Genomic DNA, 17,143 nt, shown 5'->3' with positions numbered 1-17,143 from the left:
TGCATTCTGGGCTCCTAACACAACAACTGCTGGCCAGTGACATATGCCACTTAGGAAGGTTGTGAGGGAAGAAAGGAAGCTGGGCTTTAAGAGTGGAAATTATGTTGACTGAGCATGGATGTCCTATGACAAACTGCTCATGAGGGGATAGCCCAGGACACAAAATGGAGCTGCTTGTTGAACTTAAGCACATCCACGAAGTTTATTTTAATCATCTCAGGGGAATTAAATAAAAAGGGAATTATACATTGAGATCAGTATTAAGGACCTACACACATTTAATGTGTTGGTAGTTTTTCCTTGCCTCAGATAAAGAACCAGCTTGAGACTTGATCTAAATGTTTCAAACCTCTTTGCCTAATAAGCTGTCAGAATTAAATGAAACAGGTCTGGGATAGTGAGGTCTGTCCACTAAGAATGAGGTGAAAAGAAGACAGTAGTGAAAAGGGAAGCAGTGATATCAGTAAGCCAGCAGTTTAGGGAAAAGATTGTAAGTAATGGAGTCAAAAGCCTGGAAGACTTCAGAGACTCCTTATAGGTACCCAGACTTGAGTAGATTAATTAATGAGTTAACCTTGTAAAGGGTGGGTTTACGGGCAAAGGATAGTCATCTATATGGAGAGATGGAAAGGGCACTTTTCAGGCTTTTCTGACAAAAATAGAGTTCCTTTACTCTCTGCTAAAATTAGTGTTGGGGTTGCCATTTAGGAGCCATACATTTTCAGTGAGTTAAGTATTATGTTGCTGAGGGTTGGCTAACCCTCAGGAAGTTTTGTCAAAAATTTGGATTGATTCATTAGCACTGATTTTCACTAATCAGAGCTAGAAGCACTGAGAGATGGAATCCAGGATTGGGAAAGTTTGAGGGATGTAAAACATTCTCTATCCTATATGGCCACTATATGTAATCCTGCATAACAAGTTCAGTCAATAAACCCTGAAAGCCTCTGTATTCTGTTTTCTCATGTGGTAGTTAATATTATCCCCATATTGTAGATTAGAAAACTGGGATCTATTGTTAAGCAAATGCCTAAGATCACAGAAGTTGACTGAACCCCAGAATTGAACCTGGAACTGTTTTGTTTTAAAGCCAATTTGCCCTCTCATCTACATTGCATTCTTTTTGAGGGCTAAAGGTGACCTGATGACATTCTAATTCCACAATTTTCCAAAAACACCTCTGTTGAGCACAAATAATTCTTTATAAGGCTAAATGGCAACCTGAAAAGCACACAGGGCTAACTATATCCATTCCAAAGGCCATATAAAGATAGCTGGCTGAACATCATTAGGAGTATTTTCTAATTCCTATGTATTGTTTAGTTTTCTTGCAGGGGTGGAAATAAAACATTGAGCAGGCTAAAGGAAAATGGTTGAAACCAAATGAATATGGACTTTCCCAAAAATTAAAATTGAAAACGTTGACATTTGTCTTTAAAGAAAATGAGTATGCTGCTTATTTGCCTGCTCTCATCACCAGTATTTAAAAGCGCAACAGCTCAGTTTCCAGTTTCCTCTCCCTTCAAAATGCCCAGAGGAACCATATTTTTGCTTAATGATATTCAGAATGATTCTTTAGAAATCTGAGGCTATCGGAGTTGGAAACAATGTGAAAATAATTGTAGATTATTGTTGTATGATGATAGTGGCAACTGGGCTGATTTTTACTCTATGTTCAGACTTTCTTCTTCATTTTCCCAGAAACCTTATATCCTAAGGTTTAACTCAGATGCAAATCATAAATATGTGATAAACTATGCCAGACATGGTACATAATATAATTTCGGAAAGACCCTTAAACTGTTCTCCAGAAAGACCCTAGGGGGTGAAGCAGCCACATCTTCCCTGCTGGGCACCTACGCATCTGTGCACCGACCCTTTTGACCCCTGCACCCCAACCCTCCTGCACAATACATTTATAAAACCTTGCCCTACCCCCCAGCACAAGTGCCCTGCTCCTACACCTGGCCGGTGCTTACATGCATGTCTGTGCTACATAGCCTCCACTCTGCACACGTGTGCATCCCAGCCCCAATTCCCCCGCATCTGTGCTCCGCTGCATCTGCACACCCACACCAAAGCCCCGCCCACCAGACATCACCTGCCCCCAACCCATATCCGCAACTCCCAAGACCTGAGCCCCACACCTACATACTCACGTATCTGCATCCTGGCTTCCCTGGATCCCACCCCTTGTGCAGACACATTATACATGATTCCCAATGAATGGAGGTGCACTGACTGAGAAGTAAACTAGCGAACAATGGTGTATACATATGGTTGAATATTGGGGTGTGTTCTAGTTGACTAGCTGCCAGAATGCAATATACCAGAGATACAATGGCTTTTAAAAGAGGGCATTTATTAAGTTGCAAGTTTACAGTTCTATGGCCATGAAAATGTCCCAATTAAAGCAAGTCTATTAAAAAGTCCAAATTAAGGCACCAACAAGATGTTACCTTCATTCAAGAAAGGCCAATGAATTTCAGGGTTTCTCTCTCAACTGGAAAGGCACATGGGGAACATGGTGACATCTGCTAGCTTTCTCTCCAGGCTTCTTGTTTCATGAAGCTCCCCTCAAGGCATGTTCTTTCTTCGTTTCCAAAAGTCTCTGGCTGCGTGGGCTCTCCTGGGTCTTGTGTCTTTCTCCAAAATGTTTCCTTTTTAAAAGGATTCCAGTAAAGTAATAAAGACCCACCTGGAATGGGTGGAGTCACATCTCCCTCTAATCAAAGGTTAATACCCACAATTGAGTGAGTCACATCTCTGTGGAGATAATCTAATCAAGTTTCCAATTTACAGTGCCGAATAGGGATTAAAAGAAACTGCTGGGGCCAGCCATGGTGGCTCAGTGGCAGAGTTCTCGCCTGCCATGACAGAGACCCGGGTTCATTTCCTGGTGCCTGCCCATGCAAAAACAAGCAAACAAACAAAAAATTGCTGCCTCCACCAGATGGATCGAATTTAAGCAGGGCTTTTCTAGGGTACATAATCCATTCAAACCAGCACAAGGTCCTACAAAATGGAACGAATCTGTGAGACATACAACATTGTAAATGAATTTGTGAGATACTTGGCAAGGCAAAATAATCGAGAACCAAAAGAGCAAATATTGTATGGTCTCATTTAGAAAATACTTATAAGAACACAGGGGCCTAAAGGCAAGCTCTTATAAGCAGTCACATTTAGTCAGGAGCTGTAATTGTCATTTCTGGAGTTTGAGAAGCGGTTTTATGTATATATAACCTGGTATCTAGTGATAAGACAGAATCGGACCAGGTTGGGATTAAGGTAATTCAGAATACAGGGGTAAGGAAGACATTGTCTGTATTTTACAACCTCATCCACTCTTTGAGACCAAAGGAAGAAAGATTTATTTTGTCCAGAACCTAAATTTTCTGTAGCACATAATCTAACTTAACCTGTCTGAATAGATTGTTTAAACAATCCAAATGCAGGTAGCTCAGACTACGAATGAGGGTCTTTAATCCTGTATAGATAATGTAATGCCTGGATGCATCCCAGAGTATATTAAGCAGATAATCAAAAAGTATTGGCAGTGGTTCAGTGGTAGAAAGCTTCCATGTGGGAGACCCGGGTAAGATTCCCAGAGCATGCACCCCCAAAAAAGTATTGGCAAAGTCCTTTGAGGGATGGGCAAAAAATATGAAACTATTAAACTTTACCACCGGGGAAACCCCTGATACTGTGTCAAACATCAGGTACACGCAAATCAATAGGCCAAACCCTTGATCTTGAGGCTTGCTCTTGTGAAGCTTATGTATGCAGCAGAGAAGCTTAGCCTACCTATAGGTATGCCTAAGATTTACTTCTAGGAGATCTCTTCTGTTGCTCAGTTGTGGCTTCTTTTTCTCTAAGCCCAACTCTTCAAGAGAAATTATTGCCCTCCACCCTATGTGGGACGTGACATCCAGGGGTGAAAATCTCCCTGCCAGCATGGGACATGTCTCCTAGAGATGAGCCTGGCCCTGAAACTGTGGGATCAACAATGTCTTCCTGAGCAAAAGGGGGAAAAGATGTATAACAAATAAGTTGCCAGTGGCAGAGAGATTTCAAATAGAATTGAGAGGCTACTCTAGAGGTCACTCTTATGTAAATTTCAGTTAGATATTGGTACCTATCATAGCTTGCCAAACCCCAACCAAAACCATTCCTGCCAATCTTAAGGACACCTAGGGTGTTATATAAGATTTTACAAAGGTTCCATGCACTAGGGTAACTTTCCAGAAACCAACAACCTCTAGATGTTTCCCTGGACTGGATAAGTCCTGAAATGCAGAGAGGCCAGCCTCTCCAGAACATCAACTAGTTCCATTCTCCTATCCCATATTATTGATACCCCCTTCCAACATTAAACAGTTAGAATGGGCATAGCCCAAATACCCCTAAAGAACGCAAGAAAGATCAAAGATGATGGTGGGGTTATACAGAGAATGTAGAGTTTAACAAGTGCATATGATTGCTGAATCATTATATTGATATTTCTTAAAGTATCCAGTATCTTAGAGCATTTGGAAGCGAAAACCTAAAATTGTGGAATTGCAACCCATACCAAACACTGAAATCTGTTCTACAACTAATTGTTGCGATGTGCTTTGAAATTTACTGCTTTTTTTTTACATGTATGCTATTTTCCCAAAAAAGAAAAGCAAGTTGATTTGATGATTAATGCACAACCATATGATGATATTGTGAACCATTGATTATACACTGGATGATTACATAGTATGTGAATATATAATTAATATCAATACAAAATAAAAATAATCTAAAAGCCTCTTATGAATGTTTAATATTGTGAATGTTTAATAATACCATGTGGTTGAATGACTATTGTCCTTTTAGTACTTATAGGAAACAACCCTGTCATATAGAAAGAACCAGGTGGCTTTTAAGGTTATTGAGCTTGGGGGTGGGGTGGTTGTATGATTTTCAGTTTTGTTTTTTGAATGCCTATAAATACTCTTGCTTTTGGGGTCAGGCCTTTAAAGTGGCTTCTAGGGTGATAATTTTGTTATGTGAATTGGATACTGTTCTGGTTACTAGCTGCCGGAATGCAACACACCAGAGACGGATTGGCTTTTAATAAAAGGGGATTTATTTTGTTGGTTCTTCAGAGGAAAGGCAGCTAACTTTCCACTGAGGCTCTTTTCTTATGTGGAAGGCACAGGATGGTCTCTGCTGGTCTTCTCTCCAGGCCCCTGGGTTCCAACAACTTTCCCCGGGGTGACTTCTTTCTGCATCTCCAAAGGCCTGGGCTGAGCTGCAAGTGCTGAGATGAGGAATGCCGAGCTGCTTAGCAGCGCTACGTTGCAATCTCTCATTTAAGCACCAGCCAATTAAGTCAAACGTCACTCATTACAGCAGACACGCCTCCTAGCTGACTGCAGATGTAATTGGCAACAGACGAGGTTCACGTACCAAGGTTCACGTACCATTGGTTTATGTCCGCAGCAACAGGACTAGGTATGCTCACCTGGCCAAGTTGACAACTGAATCTAACTAACACAGATACAATAATTGTGGTGTTGCCTGTTCATTGAATTAACTTACTAATTACATATTTTTAAAACTAAAAAGTAAAAGTAGAAAAAGGTCAATGTATTAACTTGCCATTTCTATGAGTTAATGATGAATTTTTATTTTTGCTTACGTAAACTATTTTCTCTGTAGGAATGTAAGCCAAAAATGTGGAGAAGCATAATAATACAGAAAGGAAATGCGCTTCTAATCCAGGAAGTTCAGGAAGAAGATGGAGGGAATTACACTTGTGAACTTAAATATGAAGGAAAACTTGTAAGACGAACAACTGAATTGAAAGTTACAGGTAGGAATCGGTTCTAACAAACTATGGCTAATTATATTTTAAGTATAATTTGATTTGGGAAGAAAGGGTTTCCTAAAAAGTGCCAAACTGCTGTGAATTTAGAATTGGCTTCAAATCAAACAGTTAGGAAACTCACTGTTAATACGTGGCCATGAGTAAAAGTAATATTTAGAATATGAGCAATTAATTTAGGGTAAAGGGGCCCAATTGTTATATATCTGTTCTCTGACTTTATATAACATTCTTAATTCTTCAAACTATCATTAATTGTTACTAAGCATCTCAGAAAAAATATACTGGAACTTTTCTAGAATGTTGACAATGCACTGTGTAATCTCTTTATAGATGAAAGTTGCTTTAGAATGAGGTTCTTTTGGGCTTTTGGAGTGAAATCCTCTTTGACTGCTTCTAAAATATCATTTGTACAAAATTCTCCATAAATGAGTGATGTTATTGTGAGCTTGTATTGAGAACAACCCCAAAATAATAGCATGCACTTGTGTGTTTTATATCTGAAGTACAAGCAAACTGTGAACTAGTAATCTCTGCTTATAAAAATGGAAGAGGTAAGCTCAGGATATTCTTACTTGTGGAGAATGCTAGGAATCCATTTTCAGAGACATAGGACAGAACCAAATTCCATAAAAGATATCCTTGAAAATAGGGGTGATAGACCCTAAAATTGATGGCAAAATTCTACTTGCTAGTGCTCCTGAGCATATTTGACTAAATTTTCTGTTATTATACATGTCTTAAATGTCTATGTATGAGTATGTGTGTGTATACATATACACACACATATGCACTCACATAACTCACACATTTGTACTACGTATAACATCTGAGCCATGGTAAAATTAGAAATTTTCCAGACAATTGCAATATTCATTGCATTAATTGACTTAACGAAAAAAGCACTTAGGCATTGCCCATTTAACCCTATCTAATGCAGCATCATCCCATTGGTTAATTATAACATACTCTCACCAATGCTAGGAATGTAGATTTATGTCTATATTATTTTTGTTTATGTTTGGCTGAACTTTTCAGGGTAGTGTTAAAATCTTCCAACTGAAATCGACACTTAATAAGTCAATTTCATTGCTACAGGCCATGTATTTACTTAAATTTTTTGATCCCTAAGATTCAATTGTTTATTTTTGTCTTTGCCATAATTCTGAATGTTAACCTGGGGAGTTAAGGTATATTTTAGTACAAATTAATATGCTTTAGTCTGCTCTCTATTCTGATACATGAGTTTTACTTAATCTGAATTTGAAGTGTCTTCTGTGAAGGATTAAATAATTCTTTTGATTAGAATTGACTGTTTTTTCCCTCATAAACTTTTAGAATAACTACCATATTGGGCCAACTCTAATGAAGATCTATTTTTGATTGTTGCTGATTTCTACAACATTAACCAGACTTCTCTGCCTCATTCATGGCAGAAGAGTCAATCATAAGCAGATAAACCTCATTAATAAGTAACCATGCAGAAATCCTTGCAGTAGCATCACTTTAACCCCAATCATTCACTTCTTATCAAATGCTTTCAGAGCACTTCCATTTGGGAATAATTTACCAAAATTTGTAATTTTGTGTTAAAGTGTTTGATTTGGATTTTAAATTGGATCAGATCTTTAAACTCCAAACCTTTTTTATGCTCTCATATAACTGGTTATGTGGACTACACATTTGTTTCTTTAGATTTTAGAGAAACAGAGCAAGAACTACTTTTCTGTATTTGATAAGATGTTAATTCACTGACTCTTATCTTTTAGGATAGTTGGATTTAAAATCTCATCTGTTGGCTGCCCTAGATTTTGGGGTAGGGCACAGAATGGGTGGTGGTACCTTCCACTGAGATGTGAAATCCAGGCCCATTGGGCTTGAAGTAGTAGATACTCAGCTCAGTTCCTTAGTGTTTGGTTGAGGTGCCTGTGGATATCCCCTGCAAAGGCGTACTTGGTAATATGTATTTGGAGCTCAGGAAAGAAGGCTAGGTTAGAGAGAGTGATATGGTACTGATCAGCTTTAGGTGAGAATGAAATCAGCTAGGCGGAGTGAAAAAAGAACCTCAGTATTTAAGGACCTGATGTAGGCAGTGACTAAGAAGTACTAACCTAGCAGGAATGGGAGTAAGACCAGGAGAGGGTGGCATTGTGGGAGCCAGAAAGGTGTTTTAAGAAGAGAGTAATCACATGTTGCATATGTACATTTATAGGAAGTGTCCCCACAATGCAAATTTATAGAGACAGAAAGTAGATTAGCAGAGTCTGGGAGTCGGCATGGGCATTAACTGTAAATGGCCATGAGGGATCTTATTGTGTGAATGAAAATGTTCTAAACCTGATTTATAGTGATGGTTGTACCACTCAGTAAAGTCGCTAAAACTCATAGAACACCTGAAATGGATGAATTGTATATATAAAATATACCTCAATAAAGCTGTTAAAATTTTCAATTGAACTCTACCCTGGCAGAGGTTCCAAAGTTCAATGGGAATCAGAATCTTGAGGAGGGATCCAGGTAGGGTGAAGATAGGACTATTTAAATACAGATTACCAAACCTCTTCCTCAGATTCTAATTCAGTACATTAGTAAGGCTGCGAAGTGGCCTTTTTGTCCAGGTGATTCTTTTGCATGGACCATGCCTTTGAGAAATAATAGATGAGAGTATGGTGCTAAAGAAGTCAAAGTCATTGGTTTAATTCTTTGTGAGCATGTTAGGTCATACATATAAAACAACAGCAACAACTAATTTTCATAGGCTCCAAATTATTTCCCCTAAACTCCTAAGAGCTGTCAGGAAAGTGCAGTTCATTGGTCTCAAAGAGAAACCTGTCAAAGGAGTGCATGGGTTAAAACTATCTCAACCACTGAAAATAGTCATTTATTCACTTATCATTTAAATAAAAATTTACTGAATACCTATTACATGCTAGACAATGAACTGAGAGCTGAGGAATTAATTAAAAAATGTATTGATGATGGACGGGCCATGGTGGCTCAGCAGGCAAGAATGCTCGCCTGCCATGCCAGAGGACCCGGGTTCGATTCCTGGTGTCTGCCCATATTAAAAAAAAGAAAATGTATTGATGATTGTCTGTGGGCCGTTTGTCATCATTCATATAAGAAGATAAGTTCTCGTGTACTTATTCACATAATCCAAACTTTATGTTTGATATAGAAAGCAATATGTCTTCTTGATTTGAAAGTTCAAGAATTTGCTTTGTGAAGGTTTATTCTTATTTGCGTTATTATATAAATTTCACTGTGATTTGTATGTTCAGTATGTAAAAGCAATTAATAAAAAGACTATCCTCTTATAATTCAAAATACAAGGCTGGGCTTATTTAAAAAGTAACCCAATCATACCTGTTTCACGTTTAGCAATATGCAGGCATGGGATAAAAATTTCAGCATGAAATTAATAGAGTTAGTTAATTCTAAAATTTACATAAACAGAAGTACTTTAGGATTATGTAATGCAAGTACGCAAGTTTTTAAAAATTTCACATTTTCAAAAAGTTATTTTCTGATTCTTATTTTTTGTGTGTGAATTTTGATTGAACTTTTTAAACTTTTTTTATTGTATAATATATATACTAAGCAAAGAAAGAAAAAACAATAGTTTTCAAAGCACTCTTCAACAAGTAGTTACAGGACAGATCCCAGAGTTTGTCATGGGCTACTATACCATCATCTCACATTTTTCTTTCCATCTGCATATTTTTTATGATCACATGCAACTTATTTCTTCTTTTTTGTGAAAAAAACATATATACCAAAAAGCAATAAATTTCAAATATTGTAGAAATTGTAGAACAGATTTCAGAGTTTGGTATGGGTTACGATCCCACAATTGCAGGTTTTTACTTCTGGCTTCTCTAAAATACTGGATACTAAAAGAAATATCAATTTAACGACTCAGCAATCATATTTGTTAAACCCTACCTGCTTTGTATAACTCCACTATCACTTTTGATCTTTCTATCCCACTCTTTAGGGACATTTGGGCTATGGCCATTCTAAGTTTTTCATGTTGAAAGGGGCTGTTAATAATATGGGGGAGGGAGATGGAACTAGCTGATGTTCTGGAGAGGCTGAGCCCTCTAGGTTTCAGGGCTTATCTGGTCCAGTGACCCATCTAGAGGTTGTAGGTTTCTGGAAAGTTACCCTAGTCCATGGAACCTTTGTAGAATCTTATATATTGCCCTAGGTGTTCTTTAGGATTGGCTGGAATAGTTTGGGTTGGGGTTTGACAGGTTATGATAGGTTGAAATGTCTAACTGAAGCTTGCATAAGAGTGACATGCAGAGTAGCCTCTTGACTCTATTTGAACTCTCTCAGCCACTGATTCTTTACTCGTTACACTTCTTTTCCCCCTTTTGGTCAGGATGGAATTGTTGATCACATGGTGCCATGGCTGGACTTATCCCTAGGAGGTATCTCCCATGCTGCCAAGGAGACTTTTACCCCTGGATGTCATGTCCTATGTAGAGGGAAGGGCAATGATTTCACTTACAGAGTTGGGCTTAGAAAGAGTGAGGCCGCATCTGAGCAACAAACAAGGTCCTCCAGAAGTAACTCTTAGGCATACCTATGGGTAGGCTAAGCTTCTCTGCTACAGACATAAGCTTCACAAGAGCAAGCCTCAAGATCAAGGGCTTGGCCTATTGATTTGAGTGTCCCTGATGTTTGATGCAGTATTAGGGGATTCCCTGGTGGTAAAACTTAATAATTCCATATTTTTTCTCCCATCCCTCAAAGGACTTTGCCAATACTTTTTGATTATCTGCTTAATATGTCCTAGGATGTATCCAGATTTACATTAAGCTATACAAAACTGAAGGCCCTCATTCTTATTCTGGGATCCCTGTGTTTTAATTGTTCAAATGAGCTATCCAGACAGGTTGAGTTAGATTATGTGCTACAGAAAATTTAGCTTCTGGACAAAATAAACCTTTCTTCCTTTGGTTCAAAGGGTTTGTGTGGTTCTAAATATAGACAATGTCTTCCTTAACTCAATATTCTGAATTTCCTTAATCCCAACCTGATTAGCTTTGTTCTTATCTCTAAAAGCCAGGTTATAGGTATATAAAAATCCTCTCAAAATACAGAAATAATTGCCACTCCGGACTAAATGTGTCTGCTGTAAGAGCTTACAATTTAGGCCCCTGTTTTCTTGTAAGCATTTTCCAAAGGAGAGCATACAATAATTTTTCTTTCATTTATGGCTTATTTTGCCTCACCAAATGTCCCACAGTTTCGTTCACATCATTGCATGCCTCACAACTTCGTTCCTTTTTGTAACAGCATGATATTTGATCATATGTATACACCATCATTTGCCAATCTACTTCAGCCATCTGCATTCATTAAGCATCAGGTAGAATGCCCAGAGTCCACACTCTATCAACACTCTCAATTTTAGGTAATTTCATTGCTCCTAAAAGTAAGATGACCAAGAAACACACCCTCACCGAATAGGAAATCTAAACTTCCCCTTAACTCTTGTCCCTTCCCCCATTATTTACCCCTGCTGTTGCTGTGGTACTGCTGATGTTTTCCTGTTAAACATAGTCTACAGCATGCAGTAGCAGTTTTCCCCCTGTACTCTGGACTTAAATACTCTTTGTATATGAATCATACCTTTATAGTAGATCTTGCAAGAATTTATTTATGTTTCTATTATTAATTAGTGGGACACATAGGTCTATACAACCTTTTCAATCTTGTTTATCTTCAATATGATAATATTACTTATAGACTCACTAGAGAACCACCTTCACTTCTATCTATTCCCTTCTATTTGAGTTCAACCTCATTAGCTAACCAGTACACCTATCTCTAGCTTCTATATATCTCTAAGTCCCTTATATTCTGTACTATAAGCCTCTGATTTTACTTTTATCATGGTCATAAAAGTAGAGTCATGCTCTGCTCAGCCCGTAGGGACAGGCCAATGCCACCAATTTTGGAGACATCCTGGAGGGGAAGACTCAAGGGCTTGTAGGTGAACAGGTAAGGTGGCAGTATGCAATGAAGAGCTTCAAGCAGCATGGTTCCCGTGGAATTGTGATCCTTCAGGTTGTTTTCCACTCCTGGAACTAAGGCATGTTAGTGTTTGGCTCCAGGATGTTGTCACCATTGCATCCAGGAATTGGCATGAATGCTATACTACATCAGGGTTGGAGCCAGTTTTCTTAATGTAGGTGCTGACTTCTGTAATGATTTTCTCATATCTCTTCTGACTGTAGGATAGCTTAGTGGAATCCATTTTGTTAACACCAATTATTTGTTTCATACCCGGTCTGTGGGCCAGAGGGGCATGCTATCGGGCCTGCCCATTCTTCTGTATACCAGCTTTAATTTCACCAATACTGTCAGCAACAATCAAGACAGCCTGAGATATGCCTGTAATCATGTTTTTAATCAAGTCTCTGTTCTGAGTTGCCAGTGATGGTCGCATAACAAATGCCAGTCTCAGATTTCCATAGGAAAATATCAGTGGTGATCCGGAATCATGCTCAACTTTCAGTTTATCCAGGACCAGGCATACTTGAAGAGGCCTCTTCCCATCTCAGCAGCCTCCTTCTCATTTTTTTTTGATGGTTCTTTTGTCAGTTTCACCACAGTTACAGATCAGGTAGCCAGTAGTGGTGGACTTGCCCAAATCTACATGTCCAATGATGACAATGTACTGTATCTATCCTTTTGTGTCTGCTTATTTCACTCAGCATTATGTCCTCAAGGCTCATACATCTAGTCCTATGCTTCAGGACGCCATTTAGTCTTATGTCTGCATAGTAGTTCATCGTTTGTATATACCACATTTTGTTAATCCACTTGTCTGTTGATGGGCATTTGGATTTTTTCCCATCTTTTGGCAATTGTGAATAATGCTGCTATGAACATCAGTGGGCAAACGTTTGTGTCACTGCCTTCAGCTCTTCTGGGTATATACCAAGTAGTGCTATTGCTGAATCATAGGGCAATTCAATATTTAGTGTCCTAAGGACCTGCCAAACTGTCTTCCATAGTGACTGCACCGTTATACATTCTCACCAGCAATGCATGTGTCCCAGTTTCTCCACATCCTCTCCAACATGTATTGTTCCCTGTTTATTTAATAACAGCCATTGTTATACGTGTGAGGTGGTATCTTATTGTAGTCTTGATCTGCATTTCCCATATAGTCAATGAAAATGAGCATCTCTTCATGTGCATTTGAGCCATCTGTGTGTGCTCTTCAGAAAAATGCCTATTCATATCTTTAGCCCATTCTATAACTAGGTTGTTGGTCCTTTGTAGTTGAGTTGTATGATTTCTTTGTATATATAGGAAATCAAACCTTTGTCCGATATGTGATTTCCAAATATCTTCTCCCATTGAATTGGCTGCCTCTTCATCTTTTGAACAAGGTCTTTTGAGGTGCAGAAGCATTTGATTTTGAGGAGTTTCCATTCATCTATTTTTTCCACTTTTGGCTTGAATTCCCATATCCTCTTTTGGATTGAAAATTATTGCTTTCTTCTTTAGTGGGTTATTTTAGCTTTCAGTCCCCTCAGATGTCCTGCCCAAAATGCTAGCATGCAAAAATGTGCCATGAATAAAAAGTGGTTGAGAGAATTTCCCCCTGCTCAAGCTATTTCCTGAACAGCCTTATATCTTTGCATCTTTGTATGTTGCTTGTGGTATTTCCTCTTAGTAGGCTGCCATTCTCTGCCTGGTGAACTGTTGCTCATCCTCCATTGCCCAGCTCAAATATCACTCTTGTCTCCTCTTAGCTGCTACTTGCTAAGTCCCAGTTCCTGCCAGTATAATCAGATTTACTCCTGTCTTTACACTGCTCACCTTGTATTTTAGTAAGATGATCCTGGCACAGTCTCCGGTCTTAGTCTATGCACTCTTATTTACTGGTCTTAGTCTATGCACTCTTATTTACTCTTGTTTTTGCTTTTTAAATGGAGAAATATTATATATTCACATACCATATGCGGAAGTTAGGTTCAGGTTTCAACTTGGCCAGGTGATGATGTCCCGTGGTTCTGTTGCTGTGGACTCGAATCATTAGCATGTGAAATTCATCTATGGCTGATTATATCTGCAGCGTGCTTTCCACAATGAATGATGTTTAATTTAATTAGCTTGAGGCTTAAAATAAAGAGCTCAACGCTTCCCAGCCCAAGCAGCTCAGCATACTTCATCTCAGCACTCACAGATCTGCCCAGACGTTTGGAGATGCAGAAAGGAATCACCCTGAGGAAAGCAGTTGGAACCCAGAAGCCAGGAGAGAAGGCCAACATATGTTGCCATGTGCCTTCCCACATAACAGAGAACCTCAGATGAAAGTTAGCTGCCTTTCCTCTGAAGAACTATACATTTTTAACCTAATAAATCTCCCTATTAAAAGCTGATCTATCTCTGGTATGTTGCATTCTGGCAGTTTGGGCAGAATAAAACACCATTTAATCAACCAAAGTGTACAGTCAGTGGTTCACAGTATCACCATATAGTTGTGCATTTATCATCACAACAGATTTTTGAACAATTTCATTACTCCAAAAAATAAAAATAAAAGAGAACACTGAAACCATCTCATTCCCCATTCCCCCTATTGTTTATTTATTTTCTGTCTTTTTTTTCTTACTCATCTGCCCATACACAGGATAGAGAGAGTGTTAGCCACAAGGTATTCACAATCACCAAACACACCTTAAAAGCTCTATAGTTATTCAATAATCTTCAAGAATCAAGGCTATTGGATTACAGTTCAACAGTTTTGGGTATTTCCATCTAGCTATGCCAATACACCAAAGACTGAAAAAAGATATCTATATCCTATATAAGAATAACCTCCAGAATGACTTCTTGATTATTTGAAATCGCTAGCTGCTGAAACTTTATTTTCTTCATTTTTCTACCCCCTTTTGGTCCAGAGGCTTTCTTACTCCCAGCTGCTAGGGCCAGGCTTATCCCCTGGAGTCCTGTCCTGTGTTGCAAGGGAGATGTACACCCCCTGGGAGTCATGTCCCATGTAGGGGGGAGGGCAGTGAGTTCAGTTGCAGAATTGATTTACAGAAAGAAGCCACATTTGAGCAACAAAAGAAATTCTCTGAGTATGACTTTTAAGCATCATCATAAGAAGGCTTGGCCTCTCCTTTGCAGGAATTAGTTTCATAAGGACAAACTCCAAGATTGAGGGCTTGGCCCACCAACATGGCAGACTGTAATGCTTGCAAGAATATCAGGTCTTCCTCAGGTAGAGAAGTTTAATATTTCCACCATTTCCCCCAGTCTCTCAAGGGGACTTTGGCAGTACTTTTTAATCTTTTGCCCAGATTGAAGTAATGAAAACTCTGTTTTCCCAAGAAAGCACCTGAGCCTCTGAGAAGTAAACACTGCCTGTTCCCATATTCCCATAGTGACTCCCGCCTTGCTTATTAGCCAAAATAATCTGGAAACCAAGAATATTCAGAGCTCAGACTTTGGATGGAAGTCCTCTGAGCCTGCCAGCAATAAAGTTTTGGCCACTTCTCAGAGGCAGAATTTGTTTTGTCTGAGATGGGACATGTGCAGATGACCGCTGTCCTGCAGATGTGACCCGATACACATGAATTTATAAAGTTATACAAAAATATTGAGGTTAAACTTATAAACTGCCTCATTTCCCCTTTCGATGATATTATTCATCACATTTTGTTTTATAAGCCAGCGCCATTTTCATTTGTAGAGACTAGCTCATATCCATGATAATTTGTGGGGCTCAGGTTCCTCAGATGAAGTAAGTGGGAGGCAGTTTTTCTGTCTATTATGGCCTCTATTGTTTGATTTACACTTCTTAATAAACAGGGGACTAGGCAAAGTAAAATAAGTATAGCACTTACAACTCTATTATCATTGTCGCAATCTTGGACCTTGGTCTGAAAAACAATGAGTCAGGTCATGAGATTCAAGAGTTGTCCACTCCCGAATTTCTAGCTAATTCTATAGAGAGGGCCATGAGTCCATTCAGGGTCCTCATGACTGACCCATCTGGGGCCGTATTGTTGGGGATGTAGGTAAAGCAACTTCCACCTAGCATTACATAGACCCCTCCTTTTTCTGTCAACATCGTGTCTAGTACCAGCCTGTTTTCCCAGGCTACCTTGCTGGTAGCAGCTAACTGCTGGGACAGGCCTCTGACGGCATCTTTAGTATAATTTATGAACCTTTGCTGATTGTAATAAATGTAATTCACCCAGTCTACATTTTAATTTACCGTTATCCACCAAAATAGGAAAGACTCAAATCCAGTGGCTATTTGGTTGCGAGCCTTATATTGGTCAGGAACGCCTCTCAGAATTCCAATTGCATCTGTATATATATTAGGGTCAAAGGAGCCCTCTGGGGCTTCCTGTTTTTCTCTAGACCCGGGTACCAGCCTGTGCTCTTGAGTTTGGTTTAGGTATATGACAGTAAATGGGATGGCAAACTGTACTAAGGCGCAGGTCCCCTCCCAGTCCAGCAGAGTTTGTGTTAGAATGTTTCCTCCACACAACCACCAAAGGTCTGCCCTGGGTACCATCAGGTTACAGTATTTCAGATCCTCAGTGACATTACAGGTCTGGGCACAAGTTACCTGAGGTCCCCTTTTGGTTTTGTTTACATGTCGCAAGGTACATGCCATGTGATTCAAGTAGCCTCCTTGGGCCAAGGGAATTCCTTTTCTTTTGTGCTTTTTGGCCGGAGGAAACAGTGTGGCCATGGCACTGCAGTTGTTCTTTCTTGTGGAATTTAGGAAGAGAGAAACCACACACTTAAATTCTGCCTCATGCTTATTAAGTCCTAAAGAAAAGGGTCTACCTGGGCACCAGGATGGCCAGTAGTACAGGCATAGCAATTGCTTTTTCCCAAACTCTGCACAGTGTACCTGACCCATTCCCACCAGGCATTGGTTTCACTATATCCTGTTATTGCTGCCAAACTTCCTTTTGCATCTTTGATTATCATGACTTTTACTGCTGGGAGATTTGAAACTAGGTGGGCTGGTGGGTTTGAGGCTTTTGCCTGTGACTCAGACTGAGTTGGCAGGCTTAGGGCATTTGCTGGTGATGTGGACTGGGTGGGTCTAGGAGGGGGATCAGGCAGGAGCACTAGTATCTGGAAACGGCCGGTTGGGTCTTTGCCAGTAACACTCTACCCAATTCCAAAAGTGCGGTTATACTTTATGTCTACTGGCCCTGGCAGGACAATAATGAAGGGATTACAGTTGTTTATGTGGCATTCACCCTTTACATGCCCCTCAGT

The 17,143-nt window shown here is 39.4% G+C and overlaps 1 protein-coding gene across 1 annotated transcript in view; it reads left to right on the top strand.

Moving 5' to 3' along the window:
* The window catches only part of IL1RAPL2 (interleukin 1 receptor accessory protein like 2), a 645,369-nt gene that overhangs the window by 36,868 nt on the left and 591,358 nt on the right, over window positions 1-17,143 (top strand). The window contains exon 4 of the mRNA XM_077146975.1: window positions 5,695-5,848. Coding sequence (XP_077003090.1) covers window positions 5,695-5,848 — 154 coding nt within the window. The remainder of the gene's footprint in view (window positions 1-5,694; window positions 5,849-17,143) is intronic.

This window comes from Tamandua tetradactyla, chromosome X, assembly GCF_023851605.1.
Source record: "Tamandua tetradactyla isolate mTamTet1 chromosome X, mTamTet1.pri, whole genome shotgun sequence".
NCBI lineage: Eukaryota > Metazoa > Chordata > Mammalia > Pilosa > Myrmecophagidae > Tamandua > Tamandua tetradactyla.
Note: the sequence above shows the minus strand (reverse complement) of the source record. Positions and strands in the feature narration are given on the sequence as shown.